Source organism: Globicephala melas, chromosome 3 (assembly GCF_963455315.2).
Source record: "Globicephala melas chromosome 3, mGloMel1.2, whole genome shotgun sequence".
In the NCBI taxonomy this organism is placed as follows: domain Eukaryota; kingdom Metazoa; phylum Chordata; class Mammalia; order Artiodactyla; family Delphinidae; genus Globicephala; species Globicephala melas.
In genome coordinates, this window is record NC_083316.1 from 163,608,369 (window position 1) to 163,633,620 (window position 25,252).

The following is a 25,252-nucleotide window of genomic DNA, read 5'->3' on the forward strand; positions in this document are numbered from 1 at the left end:
GGCGGAGCTACCGCCGAAGGCCGGGCGCTCGGGCGGCGGCGCGCTGAGGACGCACGGGCGGCGGGACGCTGGGACAGCGGCGGCCGGAGCGCGCGAGGCGAGTAGGACCCGGGCTGGGTCGGGGTTCGAGTCTGGTTCGGGGTTCGAGCGTGGTCCCCACCCCACCCACCCCACGCCTAACCCCGGGGCGCGATCTCGCCGGTCTCTACCAGCTGCTGCCTCCAACTCCATCATCTATGCCCAAACTTTCCGGACTTTGAGTGTCTTGGTCCCGCGCCTCTGCCCCGTCCTCATCTTTGACCCTGTCCCTGCTTCTCTCCTCCAACCCCATCCTCCGTCCGTTCCTCCCTACCCCTTTGCCCCATCACTGCCTCCCCTCTGCCCCTCTCCCACGTCTCCATCCTCCTTTCTACCTCTGTCCCGCCTCCCCACTCCCCCACTCGGTCCTCCTTCGCCCTCCTCCGCGGCCGGGCCGGAGCCAGGCCCAGGCGGCGGGAAGGCGGCCGGGCGTCCGGCCGGGCTGGGCCTCGGCCTGGCGGCTGGGCCGGCGTGGGGAGCAGCAGCTGTTTGCCATTAGCTGGGGACCCCGCAGGCCCCGCCCCTACCCTGTACGGGGCGGGGTCCTCCTCGCCCCCGTCTTTGAGGCGGGGAGAGGAGCGGGAAGACCCCAGAGACGTCCAGGCTGGTCTGGGAGGGGGGCTTTAGGGAGACCCCGCCGGACATTCAGACCTGCCCGGGACCCCCCGCCCCTTCCCTGAGCCTCCCACCTGTCCCCTCTTGGAGTGTCCTGTCCCTTTCTCTCCATGTCTCTCTGTCCTATCCCGTGTCCTCCGCTTTCTCCAGGGGTCCTATAGAGGGAGAGGAGCCTCAGCCACAGACACCCACCACCATTACACTTTCCCCCACCATCTGCTTTCTCCACCTGGAGTCAGTCACCGGCCCACGTGGAAGACGGTCAGGTGGCTGGAGACCCTCAGACCTCAGTCTCTGCCTGGGAAATGGGCAGAGGAATGTGGCAAGGGGCTTAAGGGTGGCTTGGCTGGCAGTGGGGGAATCTACCAGCCTTAGGATTCAAATCCAGACCCAGCTAATTCCCCCTTCAGTGACCCTGGGCAAGTCACTGTGTATTTCTGTGTCCCCAAACACCGCATCTGTAAAACAGGGTGATAACTACCCACCTGGTAGGGTTGTCATGATGATCAGATGAGTTGCCGGGATGATGATTATAGTTATTACTGTTATTCGCCTCACACCCTCCACCTCCAGGGTTCCACACCGGGGACCGTTCCTGGTCCCTGCCTCCAGTCTCTCTCAGGTCCCCAGAAACTTTTTTTAAATTCACTTTTATTTTATCAGCTGTACAACGCATCATGCGGGATCTTAGTTCCCCAGAGATCGAACCCATGCTCCCTGCATTGGAAGTGCAGAGTCCTAGCCACTGGACTGCCAGGGAAGTCCCTGCAGAAAATATTTTTGATCACCTCCCTGTTGTGCATGGAATGGCCCTCCAGGCAGCTGGAAAACCAAATTTCCTACAATTGGGTGACTGTGTGTTCCAGGCATTGAAAGACAGAGAAGTGAGGACAGAGACGTGGAGAGACAGGGAGAGACAAGTGAAGAGAGACACAGAGAGACAGAGACTTGGAGAGACACAGAGAGACGTGGAGAGACGAAGCAAGACGCTAAGCAAGGAGGGTGTGAGACAGAAGCTTGGCTGCCCCTGGAGCCCCGGCCCCGCCTTCATGCCCAGCAGGTGGCCCACCTGGCCCATCCTCCCAGGTACCCACTGCCCCAGCACCTGCAGCTTGCAAAGGGTCCTCTCTGGTGGTGGGATGGGCCGGGACCTCTGCAGCAGGGTGGCTAGGGGTCAGACAGCAGAAAGGACTGGCCAAACTCAGGTGGAGTGTTGGGGACAAAAGTGCCCTGGCCAGCCTCCAGGGCTGGGGGGGGCAGGTTAGTGAGAGGCCCTCCTTGTCCCTCCTCTTTGAAGCCTCCAGGCACCCCCTCTTACTTCCTCCCCCCACCCCCACGACTTCTCGGGCCTCCACCCGGCCTTCTATCCCCGCCGCGCTGCCCCCCGCGCCCCCCCCCAGCCCTGAGCCGGACGCGTCCTTGGTCGGGGTGGTGGGGGGGTGGGGGCAGGAAGTTCTCGTGTAGCCCGGCAGCGAAACTGTTTATTTTTAGAGAAAATTGTTTCCATAAAGGGAAAAGGCTTTGCTCCTCGCTGCCTCCCCCCAACTTTCCCTACCGCCCCCGACCCGCACCGCCTGGCCTGACCCAGCTCTGTTTTGGGGTCCCCTACCCTGAGCTCTATTCCTCTTTGTGCCCTGTGTCTCTTGTCTCCTCGGATCCTTGCAGGAAGGCTGTCTCCCCACGAGTGCCCCAGCCCTCGGTCCACCTAAGCCCCCATCTGTCCCAGCAGCCAGCTCTTGCCTGGGCTAAGGGGAGGGGGCTCAGGAAAGGTGGGGCCTGTCAGGCTTAGGGCTCCTCCTCGGCCCGGGAGCCTTGTGGAGGCGGGGCTGTGGGAACAGCTGGAGCCTGTCCAGGGGCCGGACAGATGTGCGGGCAGACTGTGAGTTTTGGTTTCTTTGTTCCATGCTCTGGGGGCTCCCCACCCTTTTCCACAGCCAGGCTGGGTGTGCACCTATGAGAGGGTCCCACGCCCAGGGGAAGGGGGAACTTGCGGGGAGGTGGAGGGGGCAGAGGGGAGAGGTGGCCACATCCCCTCCCCTCCCCCAGCAGATTCCCAACTGGGGGGGGCTTCATCACACCCTCTCCCCAGGTAAGCCTCAGCCCGTGCTGCAGGTGGTCTGATTCACAGTCGCCCAAGTGACTCTTGAGGAGCGTCTGCAGGCAGGAGGATGGCCCAAGTCCTGCACGTGCCAGCCCCCTTCCCAGGTCAGGGGTCTCACGGGGAAGAGGGCCCTGCCCTGGGGTTGGAGGTGGGGGAGGGGAGACACGGCCTCGGGGAGGGGAGAGGGCCCTACTTGAGGAGGCTGAGGGTAGGACGCAGCCCTGCCCTGAGGGCCTGAAGAGGGACAACTTGATTCTCCCCTGGAGAGTGTGATGGGAGAGACTGGGTCTTCCAGGGAAGGAGGTTGGTCTGAGTGGGGAGACAGGGTCCTGTCTTGGTTGGGAGGTTGGAGGCACAGCCCTGCCCTGGGAGGGTCTGAGGGGGTGACAGGGCCTTGCCCTGGCCGGGGAAGGCTCGGAGACCGCAGACACAGCTGAGCAGTTGAGCACCCGGTGGCCTCCCATCCTTTGGGCAAATAAGCCTTGACCTTCCCAGGGGAATCAGTTTGCCTCGAGGAGGGGACCGCAGTGTTCAGAGGCACTGGCCTTTCCTCCCACCCCAGGGACCCCCGGCCCAGCCTCCCCGCCCACCTTCCCCTCCAAGGAGCCCGACCTGCCCTACTCCGTGGAGACGCCCTACGGCTACCGCCTGGACCTGGACTTTCTCAAGTACGTGGATGACATCGAGAAGGGCCACACTCTGCGGCGGGTGGCCGTGCAGCGCCGGCCCCGCCTTGGCTCCCTGCCCCGCGGCCCTGGCTCCTGGTGGACGTCCACCGAGTCTCTGTGCTCCAACGCCAGTGGGGACAGCCGGCACTCGGCCTACTCCTACTGCGGCCGAGGCTTCTACCCGCAGTACGGCGCCCTGGAGACCCGCGCTGGCTTCAACCCGCGCGTGGAGCGCACGCTGCTGGACGCCCGTCGCCGCCTCGAGGACCAGGCGGCCGCCCCCACCGGCCTGGGCTCCCTGACCCCCAGCGTGGCTGGCTCGACAAGCTCACTGGTGGGCGTGGGGCTGCCACCCCCGACGCCGCGGGGATCGGGACTGTCCACGCCGGTGCCGCCCAGTGCTGGGCACCTGGCCCACGTGCGGGAGCAGATGGCGGGGGCCCTGCGGAAGCTGCGGCAGCTGGAGGAGCAGGTGAAACTGATTCCCGTGCTCCAGGTGAAGCTGTCGGTGCTGCAGGAGGAGAAGCGGCAGCTCACAGTGCAGCTCAAGAGCCAGAAATTCCTAGGCCACCCGGCGGGAGCCCGGGGGCGCAGCGAGCTCTGCCTGGACCTCCCTGAGCCCCCCGAGGACCCGGCGGTGCTCGAGACCCGGAGCGTGGGCACCTGGGTCCGAGAGCAGGACTTAGGCATGCCCGACGGGGAGGCAGCCCTTGCCGCTAAGGTCGCCGTGCTGGAGACCCAGCTCAAGAAAGCGCTCCAGGAGCTGCAGGCAGCTCAGGCCCGGCAGGCCGACCTCCAGCCCCAGACCTGGCCGCCACCAGACAGCCCAGTCCGTGTGGACACTGTCCGGGTGGTGGAGGGGCCGAGGGAGGTAGAGGTGGCGGCCAGCACAGCTGCGGGGGCCCCTGCACAGCGGGCCCAGAGTCTGGAGCCCTACGGGGCAGGGCTGCGGGCCCTGGCGACATCCGGCGGGGCCGAGAGCCCCCCTGTGTTCCGCAGCCAGGAGGTGGTAGAGACAGTGTTCCCAACACCCCCTGCATCCACCAGCAATGTCCACCTGGTAAAGAAGATCAGCATCACAGAGCGCAGCTGCGATGGGGCAGCAGGTGAGCCTTAGTGGGCGGGGGCAGATGGTGGAGGGTCCCTCCTTCTTCCTCTGAATGCTGGGGTCCAGCCCCAGCCCTGTCCTCCTACCAGCTCTCAGAGCCTCGGTCTCTTCATCTGTGAAAAGGGGACACTTATGCTGCTGACTCAGTACCTCTAGGTACCATGAAAAGAAATTGGGTGTCTGTTAAGCGTGTGTGCTCATGTCTAGCACATTGTAAATGTCTGGAAAACAGGAGGTATTTAGGGGAGGGTCCCCAAGGCTGTTGGTTGCTGGGCAAAAAATCGTCCCTGATTGGCAGAAACCAATCTCAGACTATGAAAAGGAAATGTGTTGTCCGTGTAACTTAGTGACGGACGGCTTCAGGCGTAGCTGGATCCAGGTACTCAGATATCCTCAGGAATCTCTAACTCCCTCTTTCTCTTCCTCTGTGAATCGTGGAGCCTTCTCTCTCAGGCAGACAAAGGTGGCTCCACCACTCCGGGCATCTGTCCTTGCAGCTCAGTGGAAAGGGAGCCCCTCAATCCAGATAGCACCAAGAAAAATCCCACGGGTGGCTCTCCTTGGCTGGCTTGGGTCATATGCCCATCACTGAGCTAATCACTGTGTATCTCACTGCCCAGGCCCAGATCCTGGGGGTAGAGGAGCCCCACCCAAGTCCTGAGGGAGGAAGGGGCTGCTCGCTGGAGGAACTGCTGAGTCCTCATTCCAGGAAAGGGGATGTGGGATGTGCAGAATGGCAGCTGTCCCACCACCGCCCGTCCTGAGGCCCCTGGGAGGAGCTGCCAGAATGATTCATAATAATAACAGCTGTTCTTTATCGAATACCAGTTTGGTGCTGAGGGCTCTGATAAGTGTTTCACCTACAGAGGAGGTTAAGACGGTGGGCAGTGCAGCCAGGCAACCTGGGTTCAAATTTCACTTCTTACTGTGTGACCCTGAATGAGAAGCTCCACCTCCCTGGGCCTCAGCTTCCTTATCTGTGAAGGGGCATAATAATAACCCCCCACCTCTAAGACTCTTGTGAATTAGTGCATACAGTAAGTGCTTAGCCAGTGCTTGTTACTCCATCTACTAATGATTCTCAGGTCAATTTTTGTCATAGCTGGGGAAACTGAGGCCTGGGGAGAAGCTTCACTTGCCCTGTGTCACACAGCCAGGATCTAAGCCCAGGCCATTCTGAACCTATAGCAGAGCTCAAAGGTGGGGCCCAGATCCCCATCCCAGCCTTGAATGTCAGGTGGCCAGAGCCCATGGAGGGACCAGAGGGCACCAGCTGGGAGTCAGGGACCCAGCTGTGTTTTCTTACTTCCCCATGTTGTTCCTGGACAGCTCTGGACTCCACCCTTCTGCTCTGTCTATCCCAAACACCCAGCCCTGCGACCCTGGCCCCCAGCCAGAGGCCCCGCCCTGCCCAGCCTCGAGATCTCTTGAGAGGCAACCTCCATTCCAGACATGCCTCTCAGGGCAGCCATGGGGCCTTCTGCCTGCAGAACACACAGACCTAGCAATGTCCCCACCCTGTGCAAGCTACCGCCCCTGAGAAAGTTCTTCTTTGTGTCTCACTTAACTCCTTCTTGCTGCAGCCAGCCCTAATCTCTGCCTTGCTTGGGTGGAACTGGTGTGTGCTAATTCATTTCGATACCTTCTCATCCGGCAGACATTTATTGAGTGCCTGCTATGTGCCAGACTCTTCCAGGCACTGGGGACACAGCAGTGAACAAGACAGACAAAAGCCCCTGCGTTAAACAAATAAGAGACCACCAAAAACACGTGAAGAAAAATAATTTCAGAGAACACGTTTGGAGCAAATAAAATGGGCACGGGGTGGGTGGTGGTTGGATGGGGTGGCGGCCTGTGTTCAAATTCCGGTTTCCTTGCTCCCTAGCTTTGTGCCCTTGAGCAAGCTGTTTAACCTCTCTGTGCCAAATTTGCAAATTGGGGGTCCTCACAACCTGATGTCACCAGATCAGTGTGATCTTAAGTGCATCAGTTGGTGTGAGTGTTCAGTATGGTACCAGGCGCTGGTAGGTTGCTCTTTGAACCAAGATGTGAAAGGAAAGAAGCAGCCGGGTGGCTGCTTGACAAGTGGTTTCTGTTTGTGTATTTGTTTTTCTATTTTTTGGCCACACCACAAGGCATGCGGGGATCTTAGTTCCCCAAGCAGGTATCAAACTCACGCCCCCTGCAGTGGAAGCATGGCGTCTTAACCACTGGACCGCCAGGGAAGTCCTTGATGAGTGTTCGGACCATGTGTTCTTTTAGGTCGGTCAGCTCAATGGGTAGGTCAGGGAGGACTCCCTGGAGGAGGAGGCAGGAAGGAGCCCAGCCTCTCTGACATCTAGAATTTGCTTGCTGCAGCCAAGGGCAGGGAAGGTGAGAGGCAGCCTCCCCCTCAGGCTGGCAAAGGTGGGTGGGGCAGGCAGAGGCCTGGAGACCCCATAAAGTCTCATTCACCCCTCACCTTTCAAAGGCACCACAGAGAGATTAGTGGGAGAAGGGGTAGCCAGGCAGGTGCATCCGTGAGATCTCTCCAAGGCTTTGAAATTTCCTGTGCTCTTGTTTGAAACATAGTCCTATGAAAGCAATTCATATTGTTTGTGGAAGGTTTGGAAAGTACAGACGAATCTGGAACACAAAATATAAGCCCCATAAACCCACCACCACCCAGACACAGCTGCTGTCAACACTTTTGCTTCTTTCCTTCTGATTTTTATTTATTTATTTATTTTTGGCTGTGTTGGGTCTTCGTTTCTGTGTGTGGGCTTTCTCTAGTTGCTGCGAGCGGAGGCCACTCTTCATCGCGGCGCACGGGCCTCTCGCTGTCGCGGCCTCTCTTGTTGTGGAGCACAGGCTCCAGACGCGCAGGCTCAGTAGTTGTGGCTCACGGGCCTAGTTGCTCCGCGGCATGTGGGATCTTCCCAGACCAGGGCTCGAACCCGTGTCCCCCGCATTGGCAGGCAGATTCTCAACAACTGCGCCACCAGGGAAGCCCCCTTCTGATTTTTTTTAATGCAGAAAATAATATGTATTTTTCAAGTCTGGCAACATATAGCTGATGGAATTTGTTGTGTTGCTTTATTTTATATTTAAAAGCATTTAGGTAGCCCTTACAATGGGCCAGGGCATTATTTGATGCCCTTTTTATATTTTAATTCATTTACACCCCCAGCAGCGCTATGAGGTGGGTAGTGTTTTTATCTCCATTTTACAGATGAGAAAACTGAGGCACTGGGAGGTAAAGGAATTTGCCCACAGTTTTCAAAGCCAGGATTTAAACTCTCTGATTTCTTTAATTTAACATTATCCCAGGGCCATTTCATCACATTGTTAAAAATTCTTGGGGGAATTCCCTGGCGGTCCAGTGGTTAGGACTCTATGCTTTCACTGCCAAGGGTGTGGGTTCAATCCCTGATCAGAGAACTAAGATCCCGAAAGCTGCAAGGCGCGGCCAAAAAAAAATTCTTGGGACATGCTATTTATTTTTTAACAGCCGGGTGACTCTTTACTGTCAAAGATGCTATGCAAATGTCCTTCTATGGGAACCCTTGATCCCCCACCCCCTTTTTTTTTGGACTCGCCAAGTGGCTTCCAGGGATCTGAGTTCCTGGACCAGGGATCGAACTTGGGCCCTCTGGACTGCGGAAGTCCTTGGAAGGGCATTTTTAAGGACCGTGATGTGTGTTACCAAATTGCTTTACACACACACACACACACACACACACACACACACACACACACACACACACACACACACACACACACACACACACACACACACACACACACACACACACACACTCCGTGTACAGGTTGGCCAAGTGATTTAATTTTTTTTTTTTTTTTTTTTGCGGTACACAGGCCTCTCACTGTTGTGGCCTCTCCCGTTGCGGAGCACAGGCTCCAGACACGTAGGTTCAGTGGCCATGGCTCACGGGCCCAGCCGCTCCGCGGCATGTGGGATCCTCCCAAACCAGGGCACGAACCCGTGTCCCCTGCATCGATAGGCGGACTCTCAACCACTGCGCCACCAGGGAAGCCCCACATTTTTAATGTATACATTTTGATGAGTTTGGCTTCTCAGTTCTGCCTTTGTAGCACTTAAGCAGGTTTAGCCAATGCATAAATGAAAGAGCATGGCTGTGTACCAATAAAACTTAACGTGTGGACACTGAAATTTCAATTTCCTATAATTTTCACGTGTCCCAGAGAGAATCCTTCTTTTGATGTTTTTCCCAACCATTTAAAAATGTAAAAACCGTGTCCGTGGGCCGTGATTCAGCAACCGCTGCTCAGTCATACACCTCCACCCCCACTGTAATATCCTTCCTTGCCACCCATCTTCCAGAAGCTTATTTAGATATTTGAGTGTTCTTGAAAACTATGCCCTATACTTGTTTAATTTCCTAAAATGGTATTGCGCTTTAGGGAAAAAAAAATCTCATTCTGTTTCTTATTTTTTCCTCTCTACACACTATTTTGGAACTCTCCACCCTGATGTTTATAAATCTGGTTTGTCACTTTTAATGACTGTGTAGATTTCTGCCCTAGGTATGTGCTACACTTTCTTATCTGATCCCGCCCCCCCCCCCTTGGTGGGCCCCCTGGGTTACTTCCAGCTCCTGGCCGCTTTGAACAGTATGGCGCCATCCTCACATGTCCCCTCTGGTGGGCCTGCTGGGTCACAGGGAATGTACAACTTCACTCCAGATTTCGTCTTATCCTCTTCGGAAAAGGTCTCCCTGTCCACGTTCCCAGCGGCCATGCTCGGGCCTGAAGTGCCCACTTCCCTACATCTGCACTAACGTACAGTTTTACCTGTCTTTCTAATTTTTTGCCCATTTGACACCGGTGCAAGGTGGTATCTGCTTGTTTTTTTTCGTTTTTGTATTTTTTTTTTTAATTGGGGTATAGTTGTTTTACGATGATGTGTTCGTTTCATATCTCCTTGTTTTAATTTGCATTCCTTTGATTTCTGGTGAGGTTGAGCATCACCATATAAGTTTAACAAGACTCCTTGGTGAGCTGCTTAGTTTTAGCCTTTGTCCATTTCTCTTTGGGCAAGTTTGAGATGTTCCTGGCATATTTCAGAATAGAGGTTGGCAAACTACAGCCTGCAGGGCCAAATCCAGCCCACTGCCTGTTTTTATATAGCCCATGAGCTAAGAATGGTTTTTATGTTTTTAAATGGTTGAACAATGTGAAAAGAAGAATAACATTGTGTGATATGAGCAAAATTATATGAAATTCTAACTTATTAGAATACAGACACGCCCACTCATTTATGTACTGTTTAGGGCTGCTTTTGTACTATTTGCAGCAGACCTTATGGCCCGCACAGCCCAACATATTTACTATCTGGCCCTTTACAGAAAAATCTTGTTGACTCCTATTCTAGAAAGTAATCCCTTGCCTGTTTTTGGCATTATGACTATCTTCCCACAGCCTGTATTCTTCTGTAGATTAACTTTGTCTAAGAGTTTGTTTTTTTTTTAACCAAATAGAAATCTTCATGTTGATGTAGTTAAACCCATCGTATTTTTCTTTTTTAAATTTTTGATATTTTCTGCTTTATTGAGATATAATTGACATATAACATTATATCAGTTTAAAGTATACAAATTAATGATTGGATATATGTACATACTGCAAAATGATTACCACAATAGGTTTAATTAACATCCATCACCTCACAGAGTTACAGGTTTTTTTCCTTGTGATGAGAAGTTTTAAGATCTCTCTTAGCAACTTTCAAATATACATCAGAGATATTGCGGGTTCGGTTCTAGACCCCCTGCAGTAAAGCAAGTCACACAATTTTTTGGTTTCCGAGTGCATATGAAAGTTATGTTTACACTGTAGTGTAGTCTATTAAGTGTGTGGTAGAATTATGTCTAAAAAATAATGTACATACCTTAATTAAAAAATACTTCATTGCTAAAAAACACTAACCATCATCTGAGCCTTCAGCGAGTCATAACATTTTTGCAATAGTCACATCAAAGATCACTGATCACAGGTCACCATAACAAATATAATAATGATGAAAAAGCTTGACATATTGTGAGAATTAACAAAATGTGACACAAAGATACAAAGGGAGCAAATGCTGTTGGAAAAATTGTGCCAATAGGCTTGCTCGATGCAGGGTTGCCACAAACCTTCAATTTGTAAAAAAAATGCAGTATCTTCGAAGCACAATAAAGTGAAGCCCACTAAAAGAAGGTATGCCTGTATCTTATACCTGGAGGTTTGTACCTCTGGACCACCTTTACCCATCCCACCCATCCCCTGCTTCTGGCAGCCATCAATCTGTTCTCTGTATCTCTGAGGTTTTTCTGTTTTGTTTTTGTTTTTTTTATTCCACATTTAAGTGAGATCACCTCATACTTTTCATATATGGTTAGTGCTCAGAGGGCTTTGTAAAGAGATCTTTCCCCTTCTTGAGGCCACTGATATTCTGCCATATTTTCTTCCTGTAGCTTTGTCATTGTGCCTTCATATTAGTCCTTCAGAGTTTATTTTTTGCATAAGGTGTGAGGTAGGGATACAGCCTGATTTTCCTTGGGCAGAGTAAGCTGCTTTCCCTACACCACCCCACAGAGCTCACCCTTGACCACTGATTTGTGGAAAGCCCTCTGCTTTACCCCAAGTTCTTTCAGACAGGGTCTGTGCTGGAACTCCTTTCCTTTGGCCCATTTCTTCTTGCAGCCATGCCCTGCTGATTTAATTATTGTGACTTTGGGAATATGTGTTACTGTCTCCTAAGCCAGCTTCCCCATCCCTGCCCATTTTTGTAAAATTAGCTGGCCATGGACTTTTGTTCTTCCTTATAAATTTTGGTAACAGTTTGCTCCATCTCCCAGTAGAATAACAATAATAACTGTTATCAGTTTTGTTATTGTTATTTTAGTGTTGCAGTGTCTGACCTTGAACTTCTCAAGCTGGAAGGAGCCATGCTTTTCCCTCCGGGCAGAACGGGCCATACAGCTGCACCACTTCACCTTTTTTTTTTTTTTTCACATTTTAAAAAATTGCGGTAAAATACATATAACATAAAACTTACTCTCTTAACCATTTTAAAGTGTCCAGTTCAGTGGCAATAAGCACATTCACACTGCTGTCCAACCATCCCCACCATCTTTGTCCAGAACTTTTCCATCTTCCCAAATTGAATCTCTGCCCCATCACACACTCACTCCCCAGCCCCTGGCACTCACCATCCTAGTTTCTGTCTCTATGGATTTAACTCCTCTAGGAACCTCATATAAGTGGATTCATGCAGTATTTGTCCTTCTGTGACTGGCTTCTTTCACTGAGCATAGTCTGATTTGCTGAGTAACAAACATCCCAGGTGTTTACATCAGGAGGCCTGAGTTCGGGCAACCGTGAGACCGTGAAGTGGCCCATCTGCCTCCTGATAAATTCCACTCACATAGTGCTTTTGTTTGTTTGTTTGATGTGAATTTATTGACACGGTTTAAAAAACAATCTGGAGATTCATGTAAAAACCCGGTGTTTGCTCTTGGTTCCCCATGGGAGTTGGAGCTCCCCGCTCAGGAATCCGCCTGGCCCGACTGGGCTGGGGCGCTGTCGGAAGCATTCATGGCCAATGTCTTATCCGTTCTATGTGCTTTACTTCTGCTGAGTGTTTACTCCCCGTTCTTAGCTCAAGTTGAGTGTTGCCCATGGACTTGAGGAAGTAGTTACTGTGGATGTCAAAAAAAGTTAACCGTTAAAGGGAATTAAAATGAATTGGTCTGCAGAGCCCCTGGCCAGTTGGCAGGAAGGGGACATCCTGGAGAAGTGGTGACACAGAAGCCACACGTGGCCTGGCCGGGGCGGGGCTTGGGGGGGAAACCTGAGTGGGTTCTGAGACCCGGGCAGCCACTCCAAGTGGCAACTGGACTTTTGTTTCTAGCTCCAGGCTGGTGATCCGGGGCTGGAGCTGTCTGCCAAGCCCACTCCCGTTTGTGCAGTGGGCACCCTTGGGGCCCAGGTCCTGTAATGTCACCTTTGTTCTCAGGCCAAACTGGGCGGGGTTTTTTCTAATGATGATAAAATATACATAACATAAAAGGTATCATTTTTGCCATGTTTGAGTGTCCAGCTCACATTGTTGTGCAACTGTCCCCACCCTCCATTCCCAGAACTTTTTCATTGGCCCAAACTGAAACCACCTGGGTGGGGTTTTAGTTTTCAGTTTCTAATAGCCCTTATTGTTTCTTTTTCATGATTATTGAAAGGAACACCTGCTTAATTTCTTTTTTTTAATTTATTTACTTATTTATTTTTTGGTTACGTTGGGTCTTCGTTGCGGTGCGCGGGCTTCTTATTGCGGTGGCTTCTCTTGTGGAGCATGGGCTCTAGGCGTGTGCGCTCAGTAGTTGTGGCTCGTGGGCTCTAGAGCACAGGCTCAGTAGTTGTGGCACACGGGCTTAGTTGCTCCGTGGCATGTGGGATCTTCCCGGACCAGGGCTCGAACCCGTGTCCCCTGCATTGGCAGATGGATTCTTAACCACTGCGCCACTGGGGAAATCCCCTGCTTTATGTTAAGTAAAGAAGAAGGAAGTGAAATACAAAATGTTATCTACAGCACAACCCTACTTCTGTTAAAAAAAAAAGTATAATATTAAATCTTATCAAAATATAGTTTACAATTCTCTTGAATTAACAAATGCTCTTCAAGTGCTCTTGATGTGCAGGTGTTGTTCTAAGCTCTCTCCCTCACATTACTGTCTTTAGTCTGCACAATGCCATGATGTAGGAAATGGTGTTTGTCCAAGGCACAGAGAGGTTAAGTGACTTGCCTGAGGTCACACAGCTCTTTTGTCAGAGATATGAGTCCCGACCATGACTACTATGCTTGGCTATAGTTTCCAGACACTACTTAGTATGAAGTCAGAGGGGGTCACAAGCCAGGATTATGGGGTCTCGTAGTCTTCCCTGACCCTGACCCGCTGCGAGGCAGGCAACAAACCAGGGTTGGAATGGATTCTGCTACTTGTTTGCTGGGTGACCTCAGGCAATCTGTGTGCCTCAATTTCCTCATCGGTAAATAATCCAACTTCTGTATGGGCTGGGAAGATTTGATGAACTAATGCAAGAATTAGCCCTTGGAGCACCTGGCCTGGGGTATGTGACCCGGCCCCCCCGCCAGGAGGTAGCCGTTGTTACTGTTCTTGTTTTGCTATTGTTACCCACGGTAAGCACCTCTTTTCCTGCCCCTTCAGGTCTCCCACAGGCTCCTGCAGAGTCATCCTTGTCACCCCCGGAGTCTGAGGGGGACTCCCTCGCGCAGCCAGAGAAGAACACAGGCCTGGTGCCTGCCCACGATGCCACCAACAGGGAGCCTACCAGGCAAGCAGCCCCACAGGAGTTGGAGTCAGAGGAGGCCGGGGGTGCAGGTAAATGGGGGTGGCCACCGAGAGGGTCAGGTGCCAGAGGCCCGGCACGGGGTCTGGCTTCGGGAGACCCTCACGACAGCACGCTCCCCCACCAGGAGGGCCCCCGGCAGGTGTGCCATCCATCATGAAGCGGAAAGAGGAGCCCGCAGACCCCGAGACCCGCCGGAGGAGCCTCCAGTTCGTGGGGGTCAACGGCAGGTGAGAGAACCTGGTCTGAGCCCCTCACTTTATGGTTCATTCATTTAACCAAAGCACAGTAGACAGACGAGGAAACAGAGGCACAACGAGGCCCCGTGGGCTGGCTCCAGAGCCTGTGCTGCAACCACTGTACCACACTACCCCTTGGGAGGTGCCGGACTCGGCTCCCTGCCCTGATGGAGCTCCTGGTCCACTGCGATCTTGGGCCCTAATAGGCGATCCCAACACAACATGACTGGAGCAATGATGGGGGATGCTCAGGCAGTGGGGGGACCAAGGAAATAACTGACGGAGGGGAGCACATGTGCTGCAGGACAAGCAGAAGCTTCCGAGGTGCAGAGTGGGAGGGGTGGGGTCTCCTGATGGAGGACACAGCCTGGATAAAGGCTCAGCGGTGGGAGGAAGCAGTGACGTGAAAAATGGGAGGCCTGGGGCTTCCCTGGTGGCTCAGTGGTTGAGAGTCCGCCTGCCAATGCAGGCGACACGGGTTCGTGCCCCGGTCCGGGAAGATCCCACATGCCGCGGAGGGGCTGGGCCCGTGATCCATGGCCGCTGAGCCTGAGCGTCCGGAGCCTGTGCTCCACGACGGGAGAGGCCACAACAGTGAGAGGCCTGCGTACCGCAAAAAAAAAAAAAAAAAGGGGGAGGCCTGGGGAACCGGGCCAGTTGGGGGCCTTGAATGCCAGGCCCAGAAGTTTAGATGTGTTTGGAGGTAGCAAGAAGCATGAGGGTCCTATTTGCAGTGGGACAAGGGTCTGAATCAGTATAACACCTGTGTAAGGAGCAAAGGGTGGAAGGGAAAAGCAATGTCCCTCCCTGGCCCCCCCAAGCATGATCACAATCACGGCCAGTGTTTGTTGATCACTTACTGTGTGCCAGGTGCTATAAGCTGCATCCCTGGAGCCCTGTGAGCTAGATACTGCCATTACCCCCATTTAACAGATGGGGAAACTGAGGCCCAGAGAGGTCAAATGACCCTCCCCACCACCTGCAGCGTCTCCCCCAGGTATGAGTCCTCATCCGAGGATTCCAGCACAGCAGAGAACTTCTCGGACAATGACAGTACAGAGAACGAGGCCCCAGAGCCGGAGGAGAGGGTTCCGAGTGTGGTTGAAGCCCCCCAGCTCAGGCCCAAGGAGACGGCAAAGGCCAAGATCAGCCGGGAGGAGTGCCAGCTGTCCCGAGAGTCTCAGCAGGCGCCCACAGCTGAGGGGGCGTCGGGATCCAGTGCGGAAGAGGAGATCCGGTCAGTTTTCTGTGTGGGAGGGATTTAGGCAGGGCCTGGGGTGACCTCAGATCCCACCATTCAAACCCTCTGAGGGAACCTCCCATCAGTCATGCCCACCTTAGTCTGAATTAGTGAACAAGCACTTTCTCCTTCTGGGCATCTGAAGGTCCGGAGGCTTTGATAAAGGGCCTGATGGGGGCAATTTGGGCTGTTCAGGTTTGGGTTTAAGGGGCAGACCAAGTTTGTCCTTAAGCCATCCACCTTCTTTGGGACATTTGCCACACCTGTCCATCCTGTGTATGTCTCTTTTTTTTTCCCCCTGATAAAAAAAAAATCTGTCCTCAGAGAAAGATTTTCCATCTGCCACTGGCCACTTGGAATAAATGTTGGCCCACGTGTCCACTTTCTCTTGGGGTCTGTGTGCTCCCCATGTCTGCCCCTTGGGGTGCTGTGTAAAATTATGTCCCCAGGGAAGGGGGTCTGAGATTCTACCACTCGGGTGAGCCCTGGCAGGACTGGGTGAGTGCCTTGGTGGAGAGTGTTGAGGGCGTCTCCGAGCACCCCAGCTGGATGTGGGGAGTAGGGGGCACCCAGGAGGCTGAGGTGGGTGCTTCCAAGATCAACTCCCCGTTTGTCTGCCACCGGCAGGATGGAGCTCAGCCCCGACCTCATCTCAGCCTGCCTGGCCCTGGAGAAGTACCTGGAGAACCCCAATGCCCTCACCGAGCGGGAGCTGGTATGGTGGGGCCCTGGGCCTGAAAGCGGGGCAGGGAGGGCTTTGTCCCTTCCACCCTCACCCTGGCTTCTCCTTGTGCTTTGGATCACGGGGACCCCAGGATCCTAGCTGGGAGCTTGTGGGGGGCTCCGAGGCTTGAGTCTTGGTCTTTGGAGAGGCTCCAGGGAGGCAGGGAGGGGCCAAGGACGATTGCCCGCCGGCAAACCCAGCCTTGGTTCCTGTTCCTTCGGGGGCTGGAGGGAAGGGGCTGCCATATTTCCCTTGATGGGTGTCTACACAGGCCTTTGAAGGTCACATCCAGGGTGGAGATGCTCACACCTTCTTCTGGGGGCGTACCTGGTACTGCAGTGTCTACACTTCCCTTTAGGGTCCTTGTACAGGGCAGGGGACACTGCATCTTCCTCCAGGGGGGCTCACTGGAGTGGGGCACCCATGCTTCCCCTCAAGGCTCGGGTTCAGGGTGGGGTGTCTGCACTCCCCTTGGGGGGCTTCGTCTGGGATGGGGTGGGCTTCCGTGGCCCTCACACCCCTTTCCTTCCCAATCTGCAACCAGAAAGTGGCCTACACCACGGTGCTGCAGGAGTGGCTGCGCCTGGCCTGCCGCAGCGATGCCCACCCAGAGCTTGTGCGGCGCCACCTGGTCACCTTCCGGGCCATGTCGGCGCGGCTGCTGGACTATGTGGTCAACATCGCCGACAGCAACGGCAACACTGCGCTGCACTACTCCGTGTCCCACGCCAACTTCCCCGTGGTGCGGCAGCTGCTCGACAGCGGTGAGCCAGGCGAGGCGGGGACAGTGGAGCCACTGCCCTCCTGGTCTGTGGGGGAGGCCACCCTCATAGTTTGATGGAGGAAATGCTGCCCTCCCCGTCTGATGGGGGAGACGCCGCCCTCCCCGTCTGATGATGGGGGAGACGCTGCTCTCCCAGTCTGAGGTGAGGGGGATACAGGCCCCACCTGTGGCCCCGGTGTACTGGAAAAGGCAGACATGGTCTTATGGAAAATATGTGGCCCTTCCCTCCCCCCGCAACGAATGACCCCTGTATAATGAAAGTGACACCTCTGGAACCCTAGTCTGAGGGAAAGACATGGATGCGGCCTCTGGCCTGGGGCTTGGAGAGAAGATGTGGTCCTCAATTCGACATGAAGAAATTTGCTTTCCCCTAGTGTAACGGGGACGACATAGCCCCCTAGTCAGTCTGATGAAGGAGGCAGAGCCCACAGTCTCGTGGAGGAAACTGACTAGGGACTTTTCCAGATCAATGGGGGAGACACAGCTGCTCCTTTCAGCCCTGAATGTGGGCGCCAGTATCCGGGGGCCCCAGTCTGATGGAGGAGGCACAGCCTATACCTTTAGGAGCCCCTCCCGTAATAGAGATGGGGACCCTAGGCCAGAATGGGGTTCTCAGTCCAAGAAAAAGGAGTAATTAGGCCAGGCCTAGACTGCTGGAGGAGGCATGATTCCCGGTGCTCACTGTGGTCGTGAACAAGGCTTCCAGTCTGATGGCAGAGACATGACCTGGTCCTCGGGGACCAGCCCCCCAGCCTTAAGGCAGACCTGGCCAGCATCAGGGGTGTCTGAGGCCTGTCGTCCTCCCGGTCCCCTCCCCTCAGGTGTCTGCCAGGTAGACAAGCAGAACCGCGCCGGCTACAGCCCCATCATGCTCACCGCCCTGGCCACCCTGAAGACCCAGCACGACCTCGAGACTGTCCTGCAGCTCTTCCGGCTCGGCGATGTCAATGCCAGAGCCAGCCAGGTACGGGCCCTCGGCGCTGCAGACCGGGATAACTCTTCCCATTTATTAACTCCTGACCATATCCAAGCCCAACGGGAGAATCCCCACTCCACAGGCAAAGAAACCAAGGCTCAGGGACGTATTCATTTCCTCAAGGTCAAACTAGAGGAGGGGGGACTTGAACCTGGGGGTCTAGCTCCCCATCCTTTTTTTTTTTTTTTTTGGCCGTGTCACATGGCATGTGGGATCTTAGTTCCCCAACCAGGGATCTAACCTGCGCCCCCTGCAGTGGAAGCACGGAGTCTTAACCACTGGACCTCCAGGGAAGTCCAGAGAGCCCCATTCTTTTTTTCTTCTTTTTTCTTTTCTTTTCTTTATTTATTTTTGGCTGCATTGGGTCTTCGTTGCGGTGAGTGGGTTTCTCATTGTGGCTTCTCTTGTTGCAGAGCACGGGCTCTAGGCATGTGGGCTTCAGTAGTTGTGTCATGTGGGCTCAGTAGTTGTGGCTCACTGGCTCAGTAGTTGTGGCTCACTGGCTTCAGAGCACAGGCTCAGTAATTGTGGTGCATGGGCTTAGTTGCTCCGCGGCACGCGGGTCCTCCCGGACCAGGGATCGAACCCGTGTCCCCTGCATTGGCAGGAGGATTCTCAACCACTGCGCCACCAGGGAAGCCCCCGAGAGCCCCATTCTTAATGACCTGCCTGCCAGGGTGCCTCTGATACAGAACCTCATGGTGGAAATGGGGGTGTGGGAAGACATGGAAGTCCTCAGCTTTCCTTAAGCCGACGCCATCCCACATCCTGCTTGGTAATTCATTGACCAGCAACTGGACGCTGGGGACTTAAATGTTTGACAAGCAGGCACAGTCCCCACCCTCCCAAAGCTCACTAGCCAGCCAGGAGCTCCAGGAGCCCAAGCATTGGAGGCTTAGCAGGGGTTTGGACCCAGGGCTGTGGGAAGCCACCAGGGCAGGGGCGAGGGCTGCTTTCTGGTTTGGAATCTCCCTTCGGCTATATGTTGGGGAGCAGAAGCTGGGAGACTGTGGAGGTGACTGGCGCATGGATGGGTGTCTGGGCAGAAGAGCAGGGCACCCAGGACCCTGTGGGAACAGCAAGGAGGGGAGAGATTAGCAGCAGCCTTACCGCAGCAAAGGAAAAGGGGGAGGTGCTGCCGTGGTGCATAACAGGCAGACCCTCCTTGCTTTTTTACTGATTTTTTTTTTTTTTTTTTTGCGGTATGCGGGCCTCTCACTGTTGTGGCCTCTCCCGTTGCGGAGCACAGGCTCCGGACGAGCAGGCTCAGCGGCCATGGCTTACGGGCCCAGCCGCTCCGCGGCATGTGGGATCTTCCTGGACCGGGGCACGAACCCGCGTCCCCTGCGTCGGCAGGCGGACTCCCAACCACTGCGCCACCAGGGAAGCCCCTGATTTTTTTTTAATTAAAATTTTTTTCTGGGTGGTTTACTTTTTTTTTAATTGAAGTATAGCTGATTTACAGCGTTGTGTTAGTTTCTGGTGTACAGCAAAGTGATTCAGTTTTACATATATGTTCTTTTTCAGATTCTTTTCCATTATAGGTTATTGCCAGCTATTGAATATAGTTTCCTGTGCTATACAGTAGGACCTTGTTGTTTATCTGTTTTACATATAGTAGTTTGTATCTGTTAATCCCAAGCTCCTAATTTATCCCCCCCGCCACCTTTCCCCTTTGGTAACCATAAATTTGTTTTCTATGCCTGTGAGTCTGTTTCTGTTTTGTAAATAAGTTCATTTGTATCATTTTTTTAGATTCCACATGTAAGTGGTATCATATGATAATATTTGTCTTTCTCTGACTTACTTCGCTTAGTATGGTAATCTCTAGGTCCACCCATGTTACTGCAAATGGCATTACTTCATTCTTCTTTATGGCTGAGTAATACTCCATTGTGTATATATGTACCACATCTTCATCCATTCATCTGTCGATGGACACTTAGGTTGCTTCCAAGTCTTGCCTGTTGTAAAAGTGCTGCTATGAGCATTGGGGTGCATGTATCTTTTTGAATTCGAGTTTTTGTCCTTCCAGATGTATGCCCAGGTGGTTTGCTTTTTTAAAAATTGAGGTGAAGTGCACATAAGATTAACCCTTTTAAAGTGAACAAATCGATCCATGATGCTGTGCCAGCCCCATCTCTGTCTACTTCCAGAACATCTTTACACCCTGATAGGAGACCCGGCACCCACAGCTGTCACTCCCATCCTCACTTCCCCAGCCCCTGGCCCCCTCCAGTCTGCTCTCTGTCTCTATGGATTTGCCTGTTCCGGGTATTTCATATAAATGGAATCACGTAGTACTGTGTCCTTTCGTGTCTGGCTCCTAGCACGGAGCATAATATTTTCAAGGTTCATCCATGTTGCGGTATGCTTCAGGCCTTCATTTCTCTTTAAGGATGAATAATGTTCTGTAGTATGGATATATAAATTTCTTTATCCATCCATCCACTGATGGATGTTGATTTTTTTTTTTTTACAGTGAAGTTTAACTGGCAGACAGAAAAGCGTACAACTCTTAGCTCAACACATTTTACTTACGTTTGCACCTGTGAGTTAAGAATCTGATTTAAGTGGGCATAGCGGTGGGGAGGCACAGAACTTCTCCCCGAGGAGGAGACATTTAAGCTGAGACCTGAGGGAGGAGCCAGCAGGAGGAAGACGGATCAGCAAGTGCAAAGGCCCAGTGGTAGGAAGGATTATTTGAGATACAGAAGGAGGCCCGTGAGTGGAGGTGCTGTTAGCGTCAGAGTACCCAGGAACCATGGATGGTTCCGGAGCAGGGGTGTCACGCTCTGGAGGCTGCGTGATCCATAAGTTGTTCCTTGCCCTACCCAGGCGGGGCAGACAGCACTGATGCTGGCGGTCAGCCACGGGCGGGTGGACGTGGTCAAAGCCCTGCTTGCCTGCGAGGCGGACGTCAACGTCCAAGATGATGACGGCTCCACGGCCCTCATGTGTGCCTGCGAGCACGGCCACAGGGAGATCACGGCGCTGCTGCTGGCTGTGCCCAGCTGCGACATCTCTATCACCGACCGCGTGAGTCCCCACCCAGGCGCACTCCGGGGAGGGCGGGAACATGGTGCAGGGTGTCAGCATAGCAACTGATGCTTTGCAGGACGGGAGCACGGCGTTGATGGTGGCCTTGGATGCAGGACACAGTGAAATTGCATCCATGCTGTACTCTCGCATGAACATCAAGTGCTCGGTGAGTCTCGGCCCGGGCAGGGCAGCGGGTGCGGGGCTCTGGGAAGGGATGGTGTATGGGGACCATCCCGAGGGCTGCATGGTCAGCTGCTTGTTGAACCTTCATGGTGCCCTCACGAGGAAGTAAGGCATGAGAGCTGAGACTGCACGGTATTCGAACCCGGATCTGTCTAGTTCCAAATCATGCTCTTAATTACCACACAGAGGACTTGGGCGTGCCTCCCAAGCATGACTTCTGGAACCTTCCACAATAACCCAATTCAGTTGCATAAAGTACTGTTACTATTACCATTTCTCAGGCGGGGAAGCTGACGCTTTGAATGGTTACATTCCTGGCCCAAAGTCTCACAGACAGGAAGGGGCGGAGAGACCTCGGGGTCTGAATCCAGACCATGGGCAGGAGCCCTCTGCCCCCTCCTCTTCACCCCCACCTTGTACCTGCCCCGGCCTCCCCAGGCACGTCTGGGGCCAGGTTCAAGGGTGGCGTGGTGGGCGTCAACCACAGCAATTCCCCAAATGGTCTAGGAGAGAAAAGGTTGCTGAGACCAAAGCCATTTGGGTCCTGACTGGCCTCCAGCTTCTTCCTGAGGCCCCGAGTCTTTCCGTCTTCACTGCGTAGGGTGTTAGGACACCTGAGCCTCCGTTGTGGTGCTTAGGGGATCCCCTTGGGATCAGCTGTGGGCCTTCATGTCCTCAGCTGGAAAATGGGGGGTGATGGGGCTGGGTGGCGTCCTGCTGTCTGATCTGTGGTCCTGCTTCCCAGGGCTCCTGAGGGATGAATCCCACTCCTCCATCACTGTCCCCCTGGACCATTGCCACTGCCTCCGCTCTGCTTCCCTGGCTCCCACCCTCACTGTCCCCTCCACTCTGTTCTCCCCACAGCGGCCAGAGGCCACTGTGAGCACCTGAGTCGGGGTACATCCCTCCTCTGCTCACAGCCCTCTGTGGCTCCCACCCCACTTAGAGAAAAAAGCAGAAGTCACCTCCAGAGCACACCAAGCCCTGCTCAACGCCCCTCACCTCCCCCCACTCTCTTTCCTCTCCCCCTCGCTCACCCTGCTCCAGCCACACTGGCCCGATCGCCGCTCCTGCCTCAGGGCTTTTGCACTTGCTGTTTCCGCTGCCTGGAACGCCCTGCCCCTTGGCTGGACCCCTAACATCCTTCAGCTCAGACGTCACCCTCCCCAACCGCCCACTCTCCACTTTCACTGCCTTCCACCCCCTATCCCTCAGGAAAAACCCTCCACTGCATTCATCTGTGAGCTGCTCCGAAGCATCTCCCCAACGTCACCTCCTCGAGGCCAAGGAACCAAGGCCTCTTGTTCACTCACGGCAGGCGCGGGGCCAGCCAACAAAGTCGGCGCCTCATAGCACAGGAAAGGATGCCAAACAAAAGGAATTCTGCCTCTCGTTTCAGTTTGCCCCGATGTCGGATGAGGAGAGTCCTGCGTCGTCCTCCGCAGAAGAGTAGCCGTCAGAGGGGCCCGAGGCGCTTCTCCCGGGGGCCAGGCAGCCCCAGAGCGAACCATCCCTGGTCCCTCATCCCCTCCCTGGCCGGCCCCCACTCTACCCACCAAGGCCCAAGTCTCAAATGCAAGTGGGGTTTTCTTCTGCTTCCCCAGGGAGCCCCCAACAGCCCTGAGACTTCAGCCGAAAGCAGGTTTTTTCCCAGCACCCCGGTTCAAAGCAGCCGCAGCGCAGACCGAAGCTAAATTCTTATATAAATTGGCGCCAGTGGCTGATGCTGGGGCGTGGGTTTGCGAAGAACGCTGAGAACAATCAACTGGCAATTAAGGATGGAGGAGGGTGAGAGGGAAAAATATTGTATTTCGGAATCATGTTCGGGGAAGGGGGGGGAAATGTGAAAGTCACTGGAATCGCATATTTTCATTTTAATCCTCAATGTGATTACGCACGGATCACGTCTGGAGTGGCCTTATGCGCCCCCCGCTCGCTCCCCTACATTTAATTGTTCGGTATATAATAGCATTTTGTCCACGTCCCCCTCCCCAGACGGCTTTCTTGGTGGAATTTTCTTCTGGTCTCTTCACAAAGCAGACCCTGTCTTTGTCACCCGGGGCAGGAAGTTTAGTCGTTTCTTCTGCCTTCACGTGGCCACTGCCAGCGTCTCCCACGCGCTCATTCAGGTGGGGGGCTCAGGACCCAGCAGCCAAGGCGTGCAAGTAGTTCATATCGAGAGATTACCCAGAAATCCGTCCCCTCCCCACATGGGGGGCCTGGCAAATACTCATTTTCCTAGAAAATCCTTTAGATGTGGAGGTGCAGGAAATGAATCCGGTCCCCAGAGTGGTCCTTGCATCCCTAGGCTTAGAACGCCAGTAGCAGGGCCATCCTTTTTCTCCCCAGACTCCAGAATTTCTCTCCTCAAAGGAAAGAAAACAGGGCATGAGATTGTTGGCAAAGCATAGGACCAGTTCCAAAAACTCCATGTGTGCTCGATTAAAAGTTGGCTGCCCCCAAGGGCTCCCAGTGCAAACTTAAAGAGACAGGGCTTTGCCGAAAACCAAACAAGGGCCAGCTGGGTTGTTTTTTTTTTTTTTTTTTTTTAACAACGTACAGGCTTTCCAGAGCTGCCTGGAACGGAGCCTGCTGGAAACGGGGCTCTCCCGACACACGTAGTTACCTGCATGGCCTATTTTGTCCCTAGAATCTCAACAAAGTTTTCTTTCCTGTTCCTTCCTTTTGTGACCAAAAAAAAAAAAAAAAAAAAGGGGAGGGGGGAAGGGGGACAGGTTCCGAGCGTCGAAAAGTGCCTTGTGACCAGGGAGTAAGATCCCTAGTTCTTAGGTGTCCTGCCCTCTCTTGTCCAGTTCTCAGCCTAGCCGCTGGGGTGGAAGCCAAAACCCCAGCAGGACAGAGCAAGCCCTCGGCACTTACACGTTCATTCAATACAGCCAAGTGCTGGCTTCTCTCCTAGAAAAGTAGGTTTCCTGGCTTGATGGAGTCTGGCTTGCTTTGATTTTGATGGAAGGGATGGTACCCAAGTCAAGAGAGCTTAAATGGTCAAAGGAGAGAGACACCCCAGTGTGTGTGTGTGCGCGCGCGTGCGTGCGTGCGTGTGTGTGTAAATGGCGAGGAAAGGAAACCCAAGCTGACTGGGGATGACCACTGACAGAAGGCCACAGCTTTGGGCAGCTTTGAGAAGCGGTACAAGCGTTGTGTGCCTGTGTGTCTGGCCCTGGAGCCGGTGGGTGTGTTTCTTTTAAGCTTTTAGAAGCAGTTCATTGACACCCCCTATAAGTCCATAGTTATCCCTGTGTTCCCTTCTCCCCAGCTTACCCACTGGACTTGGCATGGTAGGCTACAGGGGGTCCTGCCTCTGATCCCACTCTCTTCTCACGTGTATTCATGACCTTTAACTTCACTTTCCAACCACGGTACGTCCATAAAGACAGTATTACACTTAAATGAAGTATTCCTTTTAGTAATCGTTTTTTAGAAAGTAAAGGAATTTAATAAAGCTACCTTATGATTATGCCAAAGCATCTGTGTCTGGTCTTTGTTACTGTACTACTCTTGAAGTTTTAAAATAGATCTCTTTTTTATTTTTTTTTGCGGTACGCGGGCCTCTCACTGTGGTGGCCTCTCCCGTTGCGGAGCACAGGTTCCGTACGCGCAGGCTCAGCGGCCATGGCTCACGGGCCCAGCCGCTCCGCGGCATGTGGGATCTTCCCGGACCGGGGCACGAACCCGTGTCGCCTGCATAGGCAGGCGGACTCTCAGCCACTGCGCCACCAGGGAAGCCCTAAAATAGATCTCTTTTTTTAAAATGGACTTATTTGAACAATGTTCCAAGCTACAGAAAGGTGACAAGAATATTACAATAAATGCCCTTATGCTCTGCCCTACGCTGGCACCATCCAATACTATAGCCACTAGCCACCTGTGGCAATCTCCATTTAGATGGAAATCAACTGTAATTAATTCATGGTCAGTAGCTGCATGTGGTTGGTGGCTACCCTATTGGGCTGCAGAGATACAGAACACTGCCACTGTGGCAGAAAGTTCTAATCAAACCCATTGTGGGTGGGACTCCCCTGGTGGTGCAGTGGTTAAGAATCCGCCTGCCAATGCAGGGCACATGGGTTCGAGCCCTTGTCCGGGAAGAGCCCACATGCC

The 25,252-nt window shown here is 53.7% G+C and overlaps 1 protein-coding gene and 1 long non-coding RNA gene across 4 annotated transcripts in view; one reads left to right on the forward strand and one right to left on the reverse strand.

Annotated features, from left to right (window-relative positions):
• Nucleotides 1-24,609, forward strand: KANK2 (KN motif and ankyrin repeat domains 2). Of its 2 annotated transcripts, none has more exons than XM_030879766.3 (13): nt 1-97; nt 1,560-1,779; nt 2,783-2,898; nt 3,357-4,568; nt 13,801-13,974; nt 14,070-14,172; nt 15,167-15,418; nt 16,049-16,136; nt 16,690-16,909; nt 17,751-17,893; nt 20,744-20,944; nt 21,024-21,113; nt 22,530-24,609. In XM_030879766.3, exons 3-13 carry the CDS (start codon nt 2,862-2,864, stop codon nt 22,581-22,583), a joined length of 2,574 nt encoding a protein of 857 aa, XP_030735626.1. In that variant the 5' UTR covers nt 1-97; nt 1,560-1,779; nt 2,783-2,861; the 3' UTR covers nt 22,584-24,609. The 2 variants fall into 2 exon arrangements, with proteins under 2 accessions (XP_030735626.1, XP_030735628.1); XM_030879768.3 differs by having other exon boundaries at nt 15,179-15,418.
• The window catches only part of LOC115865216 (uncharacterized), a 9,130-nt gene continuing 6,204 nt past the window's right edge, over nt 22,327-25,252 (reverse strand). For both annotated transcript variants that reach the window (XR_009563551.1, XR_004044279.2), the window contains exon 3: nt 22,327-23,496. This is a non-coding gene — a long non-coding RNA (uncharacterized lncRNA). The remainder of the gene's footprint in view (nt 23,497-25,252) is intronic.

Bases quoted from the DNA above. Each gene is read 5' to 3' on its own strand.
- KANK2 (XM_030879766.3), top strand. From the start codon at position 2,862: ATGGCCCAAGTCCTGCACGTGCCAGCCCCCTTCCCAG. The intron at 2,899-3,356 runs GTCAGGGGTCTC...CTCCCACCCCAG, and splicing joins CGTGCCAGCCCCCTTCCCAG to GGACCCCCGGCCCAGCCTCC. The intron at 13,975-14,069 runs GTAAATGGGGGT...CTCCCCCACCAG, and splicing joins AGAGGAGGCCGGGGGTGCAG to GAGGGCCCCCGGCAGGTGTG.